Raw genomic sequence first — 15897 nt, forward strand, 5'->3', positions numbered from 1 at the left:
AAAATTGCCAGCGAAATCCACACTTTGGAGTTTGCCACATATTTTACTGGCATCCACCTTGTTCCTTTGAAGCATCTGGGCCGAGCATTGCGGCCAATAACCAATGGGATTCGCTTGTCGATGCCATCGGTGTTGGCGCAAAGCAAAACCGTCACGTGGAGTTTACTTTGCTTTCCACCGCGTCAGTCTTCTCCCTTTAGTGACAACGTGCGGCTCGGTAACATAGGATAAAACAGGGCCGTCTCATCAGCATTATAAATGTCGCCAGCTTCATAGCGGCTGAAAATGGTGGGAAGCTTCTCGGCCACCCACGAGGCAGCAGCACCGCTGTCTGCGGAGGCAGACTCGCCAGATATCACCTTTCCGACGACACCATGCCGGCTTTTAAATCCTTGTAGCCAGCCGTTACTCGCTTTGAAGTCGTCGTGGCCCAGGATGCAAGCGAAATCTATGGCTTTCTGCTGCAAAATCGCGCCACTTATTGGCACGTTCTGTGCTCGTCTGTCCAAAAACCATGCAAACATGGCGTTGTTTACGTCAGCATAGGTCGACGTCTTCATTCTTTTCTTCTTGGCACCTGTGCCCGACTCCATCGCAGTTCGGATGCTTTGTTCTACAGCAAGAATGGTTGACAGGGAGCTGGCTGGTATATTGAAGTGGGTGGCAACATCCTTCTTTTTTTCGCCGGCGGTAACCGCATTCAAAATCGAGAGCTAACTTCAAGCGACAAAATATTGCGTTTCTTCACAGCGGAACTCATCGCAACGAACCGACACCGTAAACACACACCTGCACACACACACATCAACACGCTGATGAAGAAGGCTTATCATAAGTGTGCCGCAAGACACCACAAATAATTTGTCATAGTAGTGCCACCTAGTGTCAAGCTACAAACTGAAAGCTTAAAGGTTGCTACGCTTGCCACGGAGTGGCGCTCAACGTCATCATCATCACCGAGATTTGCTTGTTTGCTGTGATTGCAAGCGTTCTGCTTGCGGTCTACTTTACCTTTCGATATAAACACTTACTTAAACAATATTCATTAAAGTTGCGCACTGCGCGGCCGGATTTTGGGCAAAACATTACAAGATACAGCTCGATGATCTGTGCCGCGAATTTTTTACATCAATGTCAACCGTCGCAATGCATTTGTTACATGGAGGTCGCCTATACATGGGCTTCAATGGGGGATGTGTTGGGGAATTGAAAAATTTCGTAAAATCCAGGAATTCATTACATAGAGGTTCGTTACATAGAGGTTCAAGTGCACCTGGTTGACCAGCATGATGCATTAAGACAATTTCATGTTGCACGGCTGTGCTAGAAAAATAATTTCTTTTGCTAGTGCCATGGTCTCTAGACTTTCGCTCTCGACTGTACCTATGTTTTAGTAACAAATTCCTACATAATATCATACCGAAAAATTCTGTGACAATTTAGCGGTAAATGTGAGAGAATTGCATTTGGCATTAAGTCGCACCTCTTTGAGGGTCCAGATCCATGATTTAAATTCCTAATGCTAACAGCATCTCCTGTGAGGCAACCCAGCATGCTTGTAACAACATTGCTGGGCCACTTTTTTCTAGGCATTTGTGAGAAATTCCACCTGTGGTTGCAGGGTGGCTATGGTGCCCCGGGACCTGCACCACCCCCGATGCACTCGCGCGGCATGCCTCCACCCCCAGGCTCACCGTACACGCCCCCCCGGCTCCCCTCCGGAGGCCCCGCCCCACTTGAAGGCCCACCTCGCAAGCGCCCACCCCCTGCTGGCAGTGACGCTCCAGCCCGGTCAGCGACATCCAAAGGGTGCGGTCTTCCTGTGACATTGCATGCTTTGTGAGCATTGAGAACGAGCCTGGACATACTGCTTTAAAGTTGCTGTGGAGGCATTGGCGGGCTAGCTGGTTGGCCATTACTGTTGAGAAATATACGAACATTAAATCGCGCACACAAGCTTTTAAGTGCTGCCACAAAATAGGCAAGCTGTCCTCTGCTTAGGCATGTGCCAGCCCTGGGAAGTACTCGCTATACCCAGAGTGTTCTTAAAAGTGAGAGGGAGAGTCATTGGGGCAGAACTTGAGTCACCTTGTAGTAACCTTATGCGTAAATAGTAGGCTTGTGCAAATAAAATAATATTTTAGTTCAAAGCGAATAGTCCTTGGGGTCAAATACTTTCGAAGTGAATTCGTATAGTTGTCAGGTGCCCAAAGAACAAAACTGAACAGTTTAAAGTTATTCTATGCAAAAATTCTTTGTCTGAGGTTACAACGTACAAAGGCATCACAGAAAATCCTGTGATAACATATCTTAACCAGTAACAACATTTTCTGTATATAGACTAGTTGTAGAAGAAAGTGCTTCCTTCCACACAGATAACAACCTACAGCACATGCTTAAAACATCACAGAAAATCATTTGATAACATATTTAAAGACTAGCAGCTCCACATGCAGTGAAGAAGGCACTCCCTTTTACTAGTTACAAGGCTACAACACAAAAAGAAATCTGGAAAAATCGCAGCTCTAGATGCAAGTAAAAGGTGTTCCTTTCTACAGTTAATAAAATGAAAGTAAAAAATTCTCATGCGGAAAAACTAGTTGCACCACATGCTGGGGAAGTAGGTGCTCCCTTCTGCTGGTTACAATGGCACCCGCTGTCGAAAATAACCTTTCACTTGTTGTTTGGGTTGCTGGCACTGAAAGGTACCTGCAGGCTACCCTTACCATGTACGGGTGAAGGTGGCTGCCTTTGCTCTTCCACCATTCGAGCGGGTCTTCACAGCGAGGGAGGAGGGGAGCTCTCAGGTAGCTCTCAACATCATCTTTGATGGAAGGACCAGACTTCATAGTACCATCTGGTGCAAAGCTTGGAAAGGCCTCCCACACAGAAGCATCTTGGGAGCTATCTAAACCTGTACCATGTTCACCTGATGTTTCACAGCATACAACTTACAGCTATGGTGCGAACAGTGCACCAGAACTAGCACCAGAACCAGAACTATGCTATGGTGAGAACAGTGCAGGCCCACTTCTTCACTGCCCTTTCTGTATAGCAGGCATCCTTAAATCTTGGGTCCAGCAACATCACTAGGGCTGTATCCTCAGATGTCTTGACACCGGAAACCTTGCCTTGATGCTGCGTGCCAGACTCGAAGCAGTTGCCGATGGCTCATCTGATTAAGCTGCATGTCGAGCAAGTACAATGCCAGTGCACTTCAGCAATGGAATAACTTGGGACAACGTGGGATATTTGTCCCCAGATAGCTCTGTTGTGGCTTGAGCAAGTGGATCGAGTACCTTCACAGAGGCAGTCATCAGCTTCCAATCAGCTGCAGTGAGGTTATCAACCCCATCACACTCCGAAAGCTCCACGGTGATCGGTTTGCGAAGCTTGAGCAACCTAGTCATCATATGATGCTCGCTATTCCAACGCGTCGGAACATCTTGTACCATTTTCAGGGCATTCAGCTGCATTTCCCTTTGTACATCCATAAGGCGCGCCCGAGCCTTTGAGCTTCTCTTATAGCGGCCAACGATAGCCCTGGCCTTCGTGCACAGTTGGGAAAATCCAGGTACATCCTGCTTGACATCACTCACGCACAACTGCAGTGTGTGCTCGAAACATTTTATGCCTATCCAAGGCGACTGAGTAATTGCAGCAGTGAAATTCTACAGTGTAACAATGTACACTAACACAGTATCTGGATCAGGAAGTGCCCACTCCTCCATCATGCTTTTCAGAAAGAGCACCAAGTTTCCGGCTGTGTGAGCGTCTGCCATTTCTGTACATGCCAGTGCGTGCACATGCAGTTGAAATGAGCTGTCCATGACATGGCATGTTACCGACAAGTAGCTTTCATTAGCTCGCGATGCCCAACTGTCTGTCATTATTGAAATTGCCTCTACTCCACTGTCAATCACCGCCTGAAGGCTGCTTATCAAGTTTTAGTGACAGCAGTAGACTTCACGGAAGGGTTGAAATCCGGGCCAGTTGGTACATAGTTGAAGGAAAAAGCCAGTCAAAAAACACAAAAGACAAGAGGAGAGGTTCACACCACAATAACTGGACCAACAACAACGTTCACACCACAACGACCAGTCGTTGTGGTGTGTATGTGTGGTGTGGTGTGAAAAAGCTGCTCTAAGGCAGCTTTTTGTCCCCGGCCTTTTTCTCTTGGAGAAATAAATGAATCTTGAAAATACCATGTTTTCAGCACAACAAAATAGGATCTTGGCACACAGTGTAAGTGAAGAAAAGAGCAGTATTTTCAATTAGCAACTTTTTTCTTTCAGTTAGGTTAACTATTTCAAGCACTGATTAGCAGGCGATGAGTGACAATGCATTTCATCTTGCTTCACCATCATCATCAGCCTGTCTTATCTCCACTGCAGGACGAACACCAATTAGCCCTGTCCTGCGCCAACTGGTTCCAACTAGCGCCCGCGAATTTCCTAATTTCATCGCTCCACCTAGTCTTTTGTCGTCCTCGATTGTGTTTTCCTTCTCTTGGTACTGTGAGGTTTGGAGTCGGGCATGAATTAGATGGTAGCTGGCCCATGCCGCCGTCTAACTCATCCACGCTGAGGACGTTTGTTTTGTTTGTTTTATTATTATTCGACAATACAATTGCAATGAAAAATGTAATACAGAAAAAGGTCCCAAAGTAAAAACTGTCAGGGGGACCTCCTGTTACAACACGTACAAGATATGTACTATAGGATTAGCAACGAGGGTAAGAACAGCGTGAAAATACAATCAACGTATTAGAAGTAATTAATGAAACATCGGGTAGTTGAAGATTACACAAAAATTAGCAAGAATAATTCCATCTTGAAATACACATGAAGGTACTATCATTACAGTAACTGAATAGAAGTATAATGATTATGAACAAAAGTGCGCAATCCAATAGTGCAACAAAATTAATTTACAAACGGCTGGTAATCTATGAACATAAATCGAGAAAAACAATAAAACGGGGCTACACAGTAATAAATGTATACACACACGCATACATACATACACACCTATACATATATAGACACACATATAAACGTATGTACACTTGTCGAATAATCAGGTAAGCTATGTTGTTGGTAAGAACTGTTTTAGAAGCCGCCGAAAACAGTGTAATGAAGAGCATGATCTTATATTTGATGGCAGTGAATTCCAAAATGAAATTGCAGAAAAGAAGGCTGTCATTTTACCGTAGTTAGTGTTGACTTTAGGAAGCAAGCGATTATTATTTTCAGAAAACCGCGTGTTATTTGTATTGAAAAGTTGCGTTGGGGGAAGTAACTCAGTTCGAATGTCACTGTTTCTACTTCTATACAATATAAGACCTAGTTTCAGTTGAAATGTGCAAGTTAAGGGTAGAATTTCAAGAGTGCGAAAAATGGGCGCTGCTGATGCAATGTATGAACTGTGGGTAATTATTCGGACCGCCCGGTTCTGAAGGTGAATGAGGGGGGTTCTCAGATGTGCAGGGTATGTGTTGCCCCATGATGAAATGCAGTAAGTAAGGTGACTGTTAATGAAAGCGTAGTAAAGTGATTTTAGTATATATTGCTGAAAACAGTGTTTTGTTCGAATGAGCATGCGGATGCCGAAAGCAGTCTTCTTAGTGACAGAGTTTATGTGAATGTTATACTTAAGTTGGGGGTCTAATGTAACACCAAGGAAAGTAATAAAATTAGATGGAGAAGTGACGTAGTTATCAATGTATAGTTCAGGGGTTCTTGTAGGCGTTTTTTGGAACGAGTGAAATAACATAAACTTTGTTTTAACAGGGTTTACGTTTAGCAAGTTATTTTTACACCAAGACACAAGATTCGTGGCATCGGCGTTTGACTTTCTTAGTAGACTGTTAATGTCTTTATCACTAGTGAATATCGTTGTATCGTCAGCATAGAGGATGCACTCAGAACAGTTAAGCGATGATGGTAAGTCATTAATGTAAATTAGGAATAATAGAGGACTCAAAATTGATCCTTGTGGAACACCCTGGTTCGTTGTTATTGGAGTGGATAAAACGCTTCCATATCTAACAACCTGGGTTCTGTTAGTAAGGTAGCTTTGCAAAAGAGCTAAAGCAGGTCCACAAATTCCGAATGATTCAAGTTTAGCGTACAAAATGGAGTGGTTAATAGTGCCAAAAGCTTTAGTTGAATCAACAAATGCCGCTCCCGTCCATAGCCCATTGTCGATAAACTGCTTTAGGCTGTCAGTTAGTTTTATCAGTGCTAATTCGGTTGATAAGTTAGCACGAAAACCAAACTGCTTAGAAGTCAAAAGGTTAAATTTTGTTAGGTAGTTCGTTAGGTGATTAACGAGGAGCTTCTCAATTACTTTGCTAAAAAATGGGAGTATCGTTATAGGGTGATAATTAGAAAAGATATTTTGATCACCTTTTTAAATACTGGAGTTACTTTTTCTTGTTTGAGACTCGGAAAAACGCCGGTACGAAATGCGGTGTTAATAATATCAGAGAGGACAAAAGATAACTCACAAGCAACAAGTTTGATTTTAGATGGATGAATTGAATCTAGGCCACAGCCTATGGTCTTGAGCCCTATTATAGTGCGATGAACTTCATTTGGCGAAGTGGATTTTAAGAAAAAGGAGTGAGGCAAGCGAGGCAACTTGGGCAAGTTAGGGACACCGGCTGCAGAGCTTGGACAAGAACGAAGTGAACACACAGATCGCTTCGTTCTTGTCCGTTGTCTATCTGCTACGCTTTAGTTAATAATGAATACACACCAACTCGTCCAGTTTTCAGTTCTTTTGTCGGGCTTATAAAGCCCGCTTGTGTACTGGAATATCTGCATGGCTATGTATACTGTTATTTAATTTTTGCCCATGTGCTTGCAAGTCTCATGTCAACCTCCTGATTTTCCGACAATCTCGTGTGATGTGCAGGCCCACACAGTTTCTGGTGAATCCATGCAGGTGTGCAGGGTGTAATTTGCACTATAAGTGCTGCCTTGATTGCTTTCAGTTGAGCTTCTCGAGGTGTAGGTTGACCTGGAATTGTGCTCGCTTATATGGGGTTTAATTTTATGTAGCGTCATACTACTGTTACACTGCTATTGCTGCATCAGTTACTATATGTGCCTGATGTTTTCTTGCATCTTCATGATTAGCAACCTCCATTGTGTGTCTGGCAGCTGCATATAGTTTCCTGGCCTAATTGCTTGCCCCCATATTGCATGGTATGGGCCCGTTGTGTTTCAAGTTCGGAAGCTCCCGAGGTTGTTTCTCAAGGGAGGGGTAGTTGTCTTTGCATCTCATATGTTAGCTGGCATATTGTCTTGGGACCAGGTTCTGAGCTCTCAAGGCTAATAATTTTTGCTGCAGGCTGCAACACTACTCTGTCTAGGTGCTTGTTCATTTGCTCTTTCTCATAGAGGTCTTCAAGCATGGTAAAGTTGGAAAGACCTGTTATTACCCGATGCCTGTATTCGATGAGTTGTCTTTTTTGTATGCTTCTGGTAATTCATACCGTGCAATACCTTGGGCACAGGCACAGCATCTGCTATTTTCCGTAGTATCCACTCGTCCACCCCCTATGATTTCAAGATTATTCTTTTCACTAGGTGTAGAATTTGCATCCAGGCAGGGCATAATTGTTTCACCCACATGCTTGCTCTGCCGTCATTACAGTAGCTGAGGATTTGTGAATTTGACTTGCAGGTATGTTTCTCCACCTATGGAGAGCACAATATGCAATCTGGAGTGGTTCTTGATTCTAGTCTTTTTTTCCGACATCAATGTAAGCTGACTTATCAGAAAGCTAGAGGCCAGACTGGCCAAGAAAGTCTGCAGTGTTGTCGAGGGCTTGTTGCATCATTCTTGAATTCCGTATAAGATAGCTTTCCCATAGGCTGTAATACACCATAGGCTGTAGTATTTCTTGTAGTATGCCTGTGTTGTTGGTGTGGGTGGGCCAAATGTACCTCCAACTCTCACCTGGAATTTTCTGTCTTTCAGAAAGTTACTGTTTAACTTAAGTTCTCTGCCACCAATTTTTTGCTCATCGTTCCTCTTATTAGAGTAGCATGAGGTATTGGTGTTAAAAGCCTCTTCACTCTCTTCATTTTTTCATAAGCGGTATTACACAATGCCCTGCAATAAAGTTTCTGCTGCTTATGGCCCATTCATACCTGCCAGAAGGGAGAACGCTTGAAAAAGGTTTTCTTTGTGCTATGTGTGCGACATAGTATGAGCATTCATGTCGTGACATTTATACATCTGTAGAACCAGCTTCGTGACAGCGTACTTGCTATACCTGATTACGCTTATGTGTGCAGTGCTGTTGAACAATACATATTGATGCAATGAATATTTACACACTCGAATTATCCTGAAAGATGGTTGTTTTACAATTCTGCCCTTTGCTTTCTATTGGTACTAGATTTTGCATGAACATGCCCCCTATGCTATAGTATTCGGAAGTTTAAGGGTTCAATAAAAGATGATTAACTAAATCCAAGTGCAAGAGCTTTTTTTTTTACCTATGACTCCCATCGAAATGTGACTTTCATGGCTGGCAAATCAACCCCTCGCCTTGTGTTAGCAGCAAATTGCTATAGCCACAGTGGCAGGTGAACAAATTGAAGAACAATATTTCTGTCTATAATTTTTTTTCTTGCCTGTATGTAAGTAAAGTTTGGAATAAGTTTGTCATTGCAAAAAGGCCCAGCTTGTGGTCTTTTATTGAATAAACCACATATTGTGTATAGTTGAAATGCCGAAATTTGTTCTAAAATCCTCGGGTGATATATGTTCTTGCAAGTAGCATGGTATTTAATTACTCATAAAGATAGTAATCGCAGCGGATATTGTTATACGGGTTTACACACTAATACATGTGATCTCAAACTTATTAGAAACATGTAAGGCTTGAATGTTTCTGCACACTTGATCAGCTGCGAACGTGCAAGAACTGCTTGTACTTAAGAGATTCAAAGTTTCACAGGAAGGGATGCAACTAGGTGACATTACTGCACAGTTTTGATTTACTTTTCTTTAACGTGTCATTTTCTACTGTTTTATCCCCATAAGGACAGGCTGTTTGGCTGGTTTTCGCATTGCCGCACGAGTTATACATGATGGTGCAGGTGGGTACGTTGTCACTATGGCACTATAGCAAGCAAATAATTTACTTAATTTATTAGCTGTAGAGTTAATTACCTTTCAAAGCAAATATTAGTACAGGTGCAGTAAGGATACAAAGTTCCCAACCTATTCATTGTTTATTGGTTTCTAGGCAAGAAAAAAAATTCTCCAGAGAAGAGGTGCAACTTAACGTGCACATAATAGTCGAAAACAAGTTAACGATGCTGTTTATTGAAGCCACAAATTTAATGCTATCAGAAAATTCATTACGATAGTCTACACTCTTGCTCTGTCAAATTTGTTAAGTGAAGTAAGATAACCTTTCAAGATGCATCGAAATATTCACGCTTGAAAAGCGACAAGAAAATGCAACTGAACGATACCATGTTCAGCACAACGTTGAAACTTCGGGTACTTTGCTGCCCTGTCATTTGCACTTGCCGAGGTTGAAATTACTTAAGCTGCTCCATACGTGCAATCTTTGTATGCTATTCAACAAAAGAAAATTCTGAAGACCCCAAAAGGCCATGTCGTCTCATGGCAACTCGCAAAGGTATAAGAAGCAAACGTGAAAATGCACTTCATTTGCTGTGTAGCGTGTCACCAAACGCGTAGAAATGGGAGAATGGAATGTGCGGTACAAGTTTTTTATTCTCCCTCCGCATACGTACCAAATTCAGTAATCCACATCTCCGCGCAGTGCACTTGTCGTGCGAGACGCCATTTTCCATAACAAACCGGCGAAATAGCTCCGTGGCTGCTCTCCGAGCAATTTTGACGGAAAATCGCAGCGATCGCTGCAATGGTGCGACTGTGTGACCTGCCGGTTGGGCGCAGCTGAAAATCGGGGGTTCGGCACTGCGACTGCGATTTTGGTCGCAAACAACGGAAATAGCACTTCTGGTGCGACGAAAATCGCATCATATGAAACAGGCTTTCCCGGGGCAGCCGCTCTACCATCTGAGCTAACCAGACGGCTAGCACATACTAGTACCCCAATATACATGTCTGTACATGTACATGTAAATGTACATGGAATGTACATTTCCATTCTGCAGCAGTGAATTGTGCAGGTTGCATCTTTTGCTGGACATGAAAATCAGGGGCATGCTACTTATTACTTGTAAAATTGTGTGCACATTAGATTCCAAGACGTTAGAATCGGGCGAGTATGGCACATGCAAAGTGCAGAAATGGCCTCATTAGAGAACTGCTGACAGAATTGACATGAAATCTCTTGCATGTGAGAGTGAAGCCTTATTTGACCAGATTCTGTGGAATCCAAAGCGGGGTGGAAGGGGGGGGAGAAGTCGGAGGTAAGAGTTAAGATTCAACAGTTATTGCAAGTTTTGTATTCCAAATTTAATGCATAAAGAAAGGAGCCTAGTGCATCACACACAATAGTACAGTACAACACAGAATAAACACATCAGAGCCATAAAAAGGGACAGCTGATAAATATGCGAAGCACTCTAATTAACAGGGCAAAACATGTATGCGAATAGACATACACACAAACAGAATAGCTGCTATGTGCTAGGCTTACAAGTTGCGGCAGTGACCACATGTAGTAATTTGTGGAGGCATGCTTTGCAGGGGAGGAGGGACAGGGACGACAGGAGGAGTGCCTCCCCCTGCAGCCACCCCTCCTGTATGCACCGGGGGCGGGGCCCCTCCAGCCAAGAAGAAAAAAAAGCTGGCCGACAAGATCCTGCCCCCGCGGGTCCGGGACCTAGTGCCCGAGTCACAGGCCTACATGGACCTGCTGGCCTTTGAGCGCAAGCTAGACTTCACCATTATGCGCAAGCGCTTGGATATTCAGGAGGCCCTCAAGCGACCCATGAAGGTAACCTGTCCAACCAGATTGTTTAAGGGGACGCTCTTTCATGCATTCTCAACTACTGAACTATTCTTTTCTCTCTCTTTTTTTTTGTACAAATTTTAATTTGTTTGGCACCGTATAATATCCTGGAATACTGCCTAAAGTGAGTTCTGGCATTATTGTCTATGTCAGTATCTGAAAGGCTATTATGCAGTGCTTAAATTCTCGGCACCCATCCATCCTTTAAGGAGGGGCTCACTCCCCCCTTCAGCAGGTCGATTGTAGCACTGTAGCACCCATTCGACAAGCCCAAGTTCTTTATTACAAGCAGTGCCTTGTGCGGAGGACTTCTAACTCCAATTTTTTATTACCAATTTAACCGCAACTAATTGGTTGATGTAGCATGTGCAAAAACAGGAAAGCACGTATTGTCATATACTGGTGCACGCATTTCTCTGAGGCACTGCACATGACCTTTTCAACTAAGATTTTTGGCACAGCATACTGGTTCACTCGCCACATGAGCATGAAGTTACCTGCTCGTGAATTAGTGAAGGTTCACCATGGTTTCTTTAGGTTACCAGGTAATTTTAATTAGTTTAGTTATGCAAAATGAGTCCTGTCTTATACCAAAGATGCGTGCATTTTGTACACTTCTGTAGGTAAGTAGTTGTCAAGTCATAAAATATATTGTTGTAGTGCCTGAGGTTGTCAATGAAACAAGGCAACTAGTGTTTACCTTCCGAGTTAATTTTGAAAAAAAGACATTTCCACATATGCAAATTTTTTTCTAAGTGCTTGATTGAAACGGCACATTAAGTAAGGGGTTCAAATACACTCAGATTAATATATTTATTTGTTGAACACCCATAAAAATTTTTTTAATTCTAGAAAAAGTTGACTACACTACACTGCTCGAAGTTGGTTTTTTCAGCGCCAAAAAAGTAAACAAAAAGTGCATGCGAACGTGAATATACTATATATATTGAAAGACTGAAGATGACCGGGACAGGCAGTGCTAGTGGACACGTTTATTCCGCAGGCACTGCGCAGGCTTCAGCCCAAAGAAGAAGAGCAGGGATGACGATGGCTATACAGTCAAACCTTGTTATAGTAATGTTGAAGGGGGGATCGTAAATGCTTTGTTATAACCATTATTTCATTATAGCCACTATCCATTTCTACTCACGATTAGCTAGCAAGAGAGGATGTACTCACCACTGAATCTCACAGCAGCCCGCCACGCAAAAAAAAAGAATGGCCGTCGCACGGAGAAAAGAAGCGAAAACAAAAGAACAGCAAGGAATGGCTACTCTGTTCACACCAAAAAGCTGGCGGCTCACTTCACTAAAAAAAAAAAAAGATCTTCGATAGATATTTGCCAGGTCTTCTTCAGGCGAACAATGGCTTTTTCAGCTGCAACCACTATTTTGAGTCCGTCCTTGCCGTCGTCGTAAGTGCCAAAGAAGCGGTACAGCAGGTCTGGTGCATCCAGCGCTTGTGCCGACGTCGGTACGTTGGGTTGGCTACCTTATGCCCCAACCACTGGCACGTGTCGGGAAGCTTCGGCGCGCGCCGACAAGCGAACGCTTCGCTTCGCTTTGGTCGGAGGGTGAGGGCACGCAACCATTAGACAGAAGCTCTGACGTGCGCCGAAGCTCGCTCCTCGACTGCGGCGCACTGTTGCTGGACTATTCCGTCTTCATCCGTCAAAGTCCGGCCTAAAACAGCCTGCTGTAAACTAAGCTTGAAACAATAAGTTAGTGATCTGTATGCGCTTTTAGATATAAAAAACCCTTTTGAATAATGGATATACACCTGCCGCAACAGTTTGTTTTTATTTTTGAAGTAACAATAGTGCACAAAATATTGACATCAGCGCTCGCGCGTTGTCTGTCTGCAAGATCGCTTTGCAAACACGCGCACGACGATGCCATATCATATCAAAAACTGTTGTACCATTTCATTTTTTGGTAGCTCATTGCACAGCCAACTATGTAAGAATTATTGTCAGAAAATATTGTCACGTAGTAGTGACGGTAAATTAATAGTGCAGGCTCAATCGCAACGATAGCGGCGAGCACTGTCGGTAATAGTCGAAAATCTCATCTGCGGGTCAAGTGCGTCGGTTTGCATACGTCAGTTGTCGAAAGTTGCAGCCTATTCGCTGGTGCCCGCCCGCCTTCCAGAAACTACTATACAATTTGTTTCGCGTATGCAATCAGATTAACAGGCTTCGTCGACAACAGACAGAACCATCGATAACATTCGCGAAACTTCCGATACGTTCAGGCGCATCCTGCACCGAGCGATAACGTTTAACATTTTTTAGCCGGTGAAGTGCGGTAACCGGATACAGATAAAGCATCCGTGTCAATTATGCTTCTTGGTGCATGAAAGAAATGTGAAAAGCGGGTTCTGAGAAAATCAGCAAAAAGAATTGAAACACCTGTAGCACTCACACACAAAAAAACCTACAATAGCTAAAATTTATGTAATTCGTAGCTTGTCTCCCCCCGATTCTGTCCAATCTAGCCCATGGAACACGTCTATTATTCTAGGTTGTTTTAATGCATCAACACCGCATACGGAAGCCTTCACATTGAGTGTATTGCTACAAAACATTTCCACAGTGCAAGGGCCATGTTCTATTGTAACTGGTTTCCACATATCAAGTTTGCCTTTCTTTACATTAAGGAAATGACATACCGTCAGATAATACAAGCTTGAGAATTGGAAAGCTTTAATAGGGGTCTTTCGTTGCCCATTGCCAAGTCGTACTATTGAAGCGCTTATTCGAATGTATGGGAGCAGCTCATTTGTGTGGTATAAGAAATATATAAACAGGTTATTTTCACAATTTATACACTTCGTCACCACAAAAAGAAGTTGCAGTTTATTGTTTTCAGCCTGCTATGATGTTTTGACTGAGAAAGATATATTCAATTTGTTCTGCGAGGCACGGAATAATTGCTGTGACATATTATTTTATTGCACAACACTGGATACAGTAGCCAGCCATTATTAAAACTCAGAAGAAATTAATAACATAATGCATATGATCAGGCACATCGCATAATATTATTGCACTTTCTTAATTCATGCCCTTTTTTTAATTGCACGATAGCTACTGCACTGAAATAGTATACTAGTACATACTTAAAAAGCATGATTTTATACTACGATAATAGTAATCATTCAAATGTTTATTCTAGTGCCCAGGAACAGCTAGAGAGCCTTTGTACTGGTGCACTTAACGAGCACTATGCGAGACAAAATGTACAGAAAGCATGAATGTGGTAGACAAAAAAATGCAAGATAAACAAATAAGGAAAAAAGTAAAAGTAAAAGGGAGTTAATCCTACGTGATTATCTACAGATACACAAAACACAGGAAATGGACTCTGAACTGTTTTGGAGTCAAGTCTTATACAGCACAATCTTGCAACACGGCCAGGCAACGAATGTGGAATGCTACCTGATATACTGTTGCGGAACAAACAAATGCATATGATCAAGAAGCTTATACAGGAACAAAAGGTGTGATTAATTAAGACTTGAATCTAGAGGTGCGAGTTCAAGTATATTTGAGAAGGCTCAACTGTGGTCGCCAGAATGGCGAAAGTGGTGCTTTAAGATACCAATTTATTCTGGGTGTGTTCAATGAGCTCAGAATTAGATTTGCTCATTGCACCCCCTCCTACAGAGGCATACTCTAGCAGTTGGAGGCACACAGCAGAATTTCAGAAACACAACAGGTGAGTGGAAATCATGCAATATACGGGATGCAATTCCAAGAGCGTGAAGGGCATGTTGTGTAATTATCTATGTGAAGAAAAGCTTAGCATTTTGTCGAAGTGCACACCAAGTTCTTTCATTTCATCGACCCTAAGGAGTGGAGCATCACGTAGGGTGTATCAAAATTTCACATGGTGCGTTTTCTGCATATAATTTAATGCTGTAGTGTTGGAATCATTTAAGAATACTTATTGTTTCTGTACCAGTTTGAGAGTGAAAAAATGTCTTTTTGGAAGTCGATGCAGTGGTGAACACTGTTGACAGTCTGAAATAGTTTTAAGTTGTCGGCACACAAAGTCATGCTGTTCATTTATTAAAATGCTCTTAGCACTAACAGAAGGCGAGGAATCCCATATCGATCCAAACACCTGACGCACTGAAGAGGATAGATATAGGTCGGCAGTTAGTAACTGCACATCTAGCACCTGATTTGTGCATGGGCAATGTTCATGCTACCTTCCGAGTGTTGAAAAGGTACTAGACTTTAGGGAACTATTGAAGATGCTTCTGAGAATGGGGAACAAGTATGCTTCCATACGTCTTAACCCTTTCAGACACCACTTTATCCCATTAATTGAAAAGTTTCTTTCACTACATCTCTTGCATCTTCAGGATCGTAGAAAGTGTACAGCTGCAGCAAATATTAAGAATTTTCAATTGTTTAGCGAGTTTTGTCAAGTTTTAAAAATTTCGACTCCATGCGAAAACTCACTACAGGAACACAAAATATGAGAACATATACTATATCGTGCTTTGAAAAGCTTGAAAAGCACTTATCCAGCCACTTGAAAATTATGCCTGGTGCACGACATTGTAAAGAACAATGAAAGAAGTGAACCTACTACATACAACATACTGACACAGAGTAAAAACACCCAGCCGGCTACCTTCCCACTCATTTTGTTAAAACATTCTGCACGTTATTCAAAACTGCAGCACAGTTCCAATAATAGGTGTTTCAAGATGTATGAAACACATTTAAGATACCATTACTTTCATCAGTGCTTTTGCTATTGATGCACTCTCCTGCTGCGCACAATTGTGTAGACAGCGTCTCAAAGGGTTAAGCTCTGCGGAGGAAATACCATCAATACCACAAGAAAGGGAAAGTTTAAGGCAAGGTTTAAGGCACTTCACATTCTTGGAAACAAGGTTTT

General features: G+C 42.6%; 1 protein-coding gene across 6 annotated transcripts in view; it reads left to right on the top strand.

The window, feature by feature from the left end:
• Bap60 (Brahma-associated protein 60) overlaps positions 1 to 15897 on the top strand; it is a 163794-nt gene that overhangs the window by 57702 nt on the left and 90195 nt on the right. For all 6 annotated transcript variants that reach the window (XM_055075767.2, XM_050186811.3, XM_055075771.2 and 3 more), the window contains 2 exons: positions 1622 to 1809; positions 10717 to 10966. In XM_055075767.2, the coding sequence (XP_054931742.2) occupies positions 1622 to 1809; positions 10717 to 10966 (438 nt within the window). The remainder of the gene's footprint in view (positions 1 to 1621; positions 1810 to 10716; positions 10967 to 15897) is intronic.

The sequence above is a fragment of the Dermacentor andersoni genome, chromosome 2 (genome assembly GCF_023375885.2).
Source record: "Dermacentor andersoni chromosome 2, qqDerAnde1_hic_scaffold, whole genome shotgun sequence".
Taxonomy (NCBI): Eukaryota; Metazoa; Arthropoda; class Arachnida; order Ixodida; family Ixodidae; genus Dermacentor; species Dermacentor andersoni.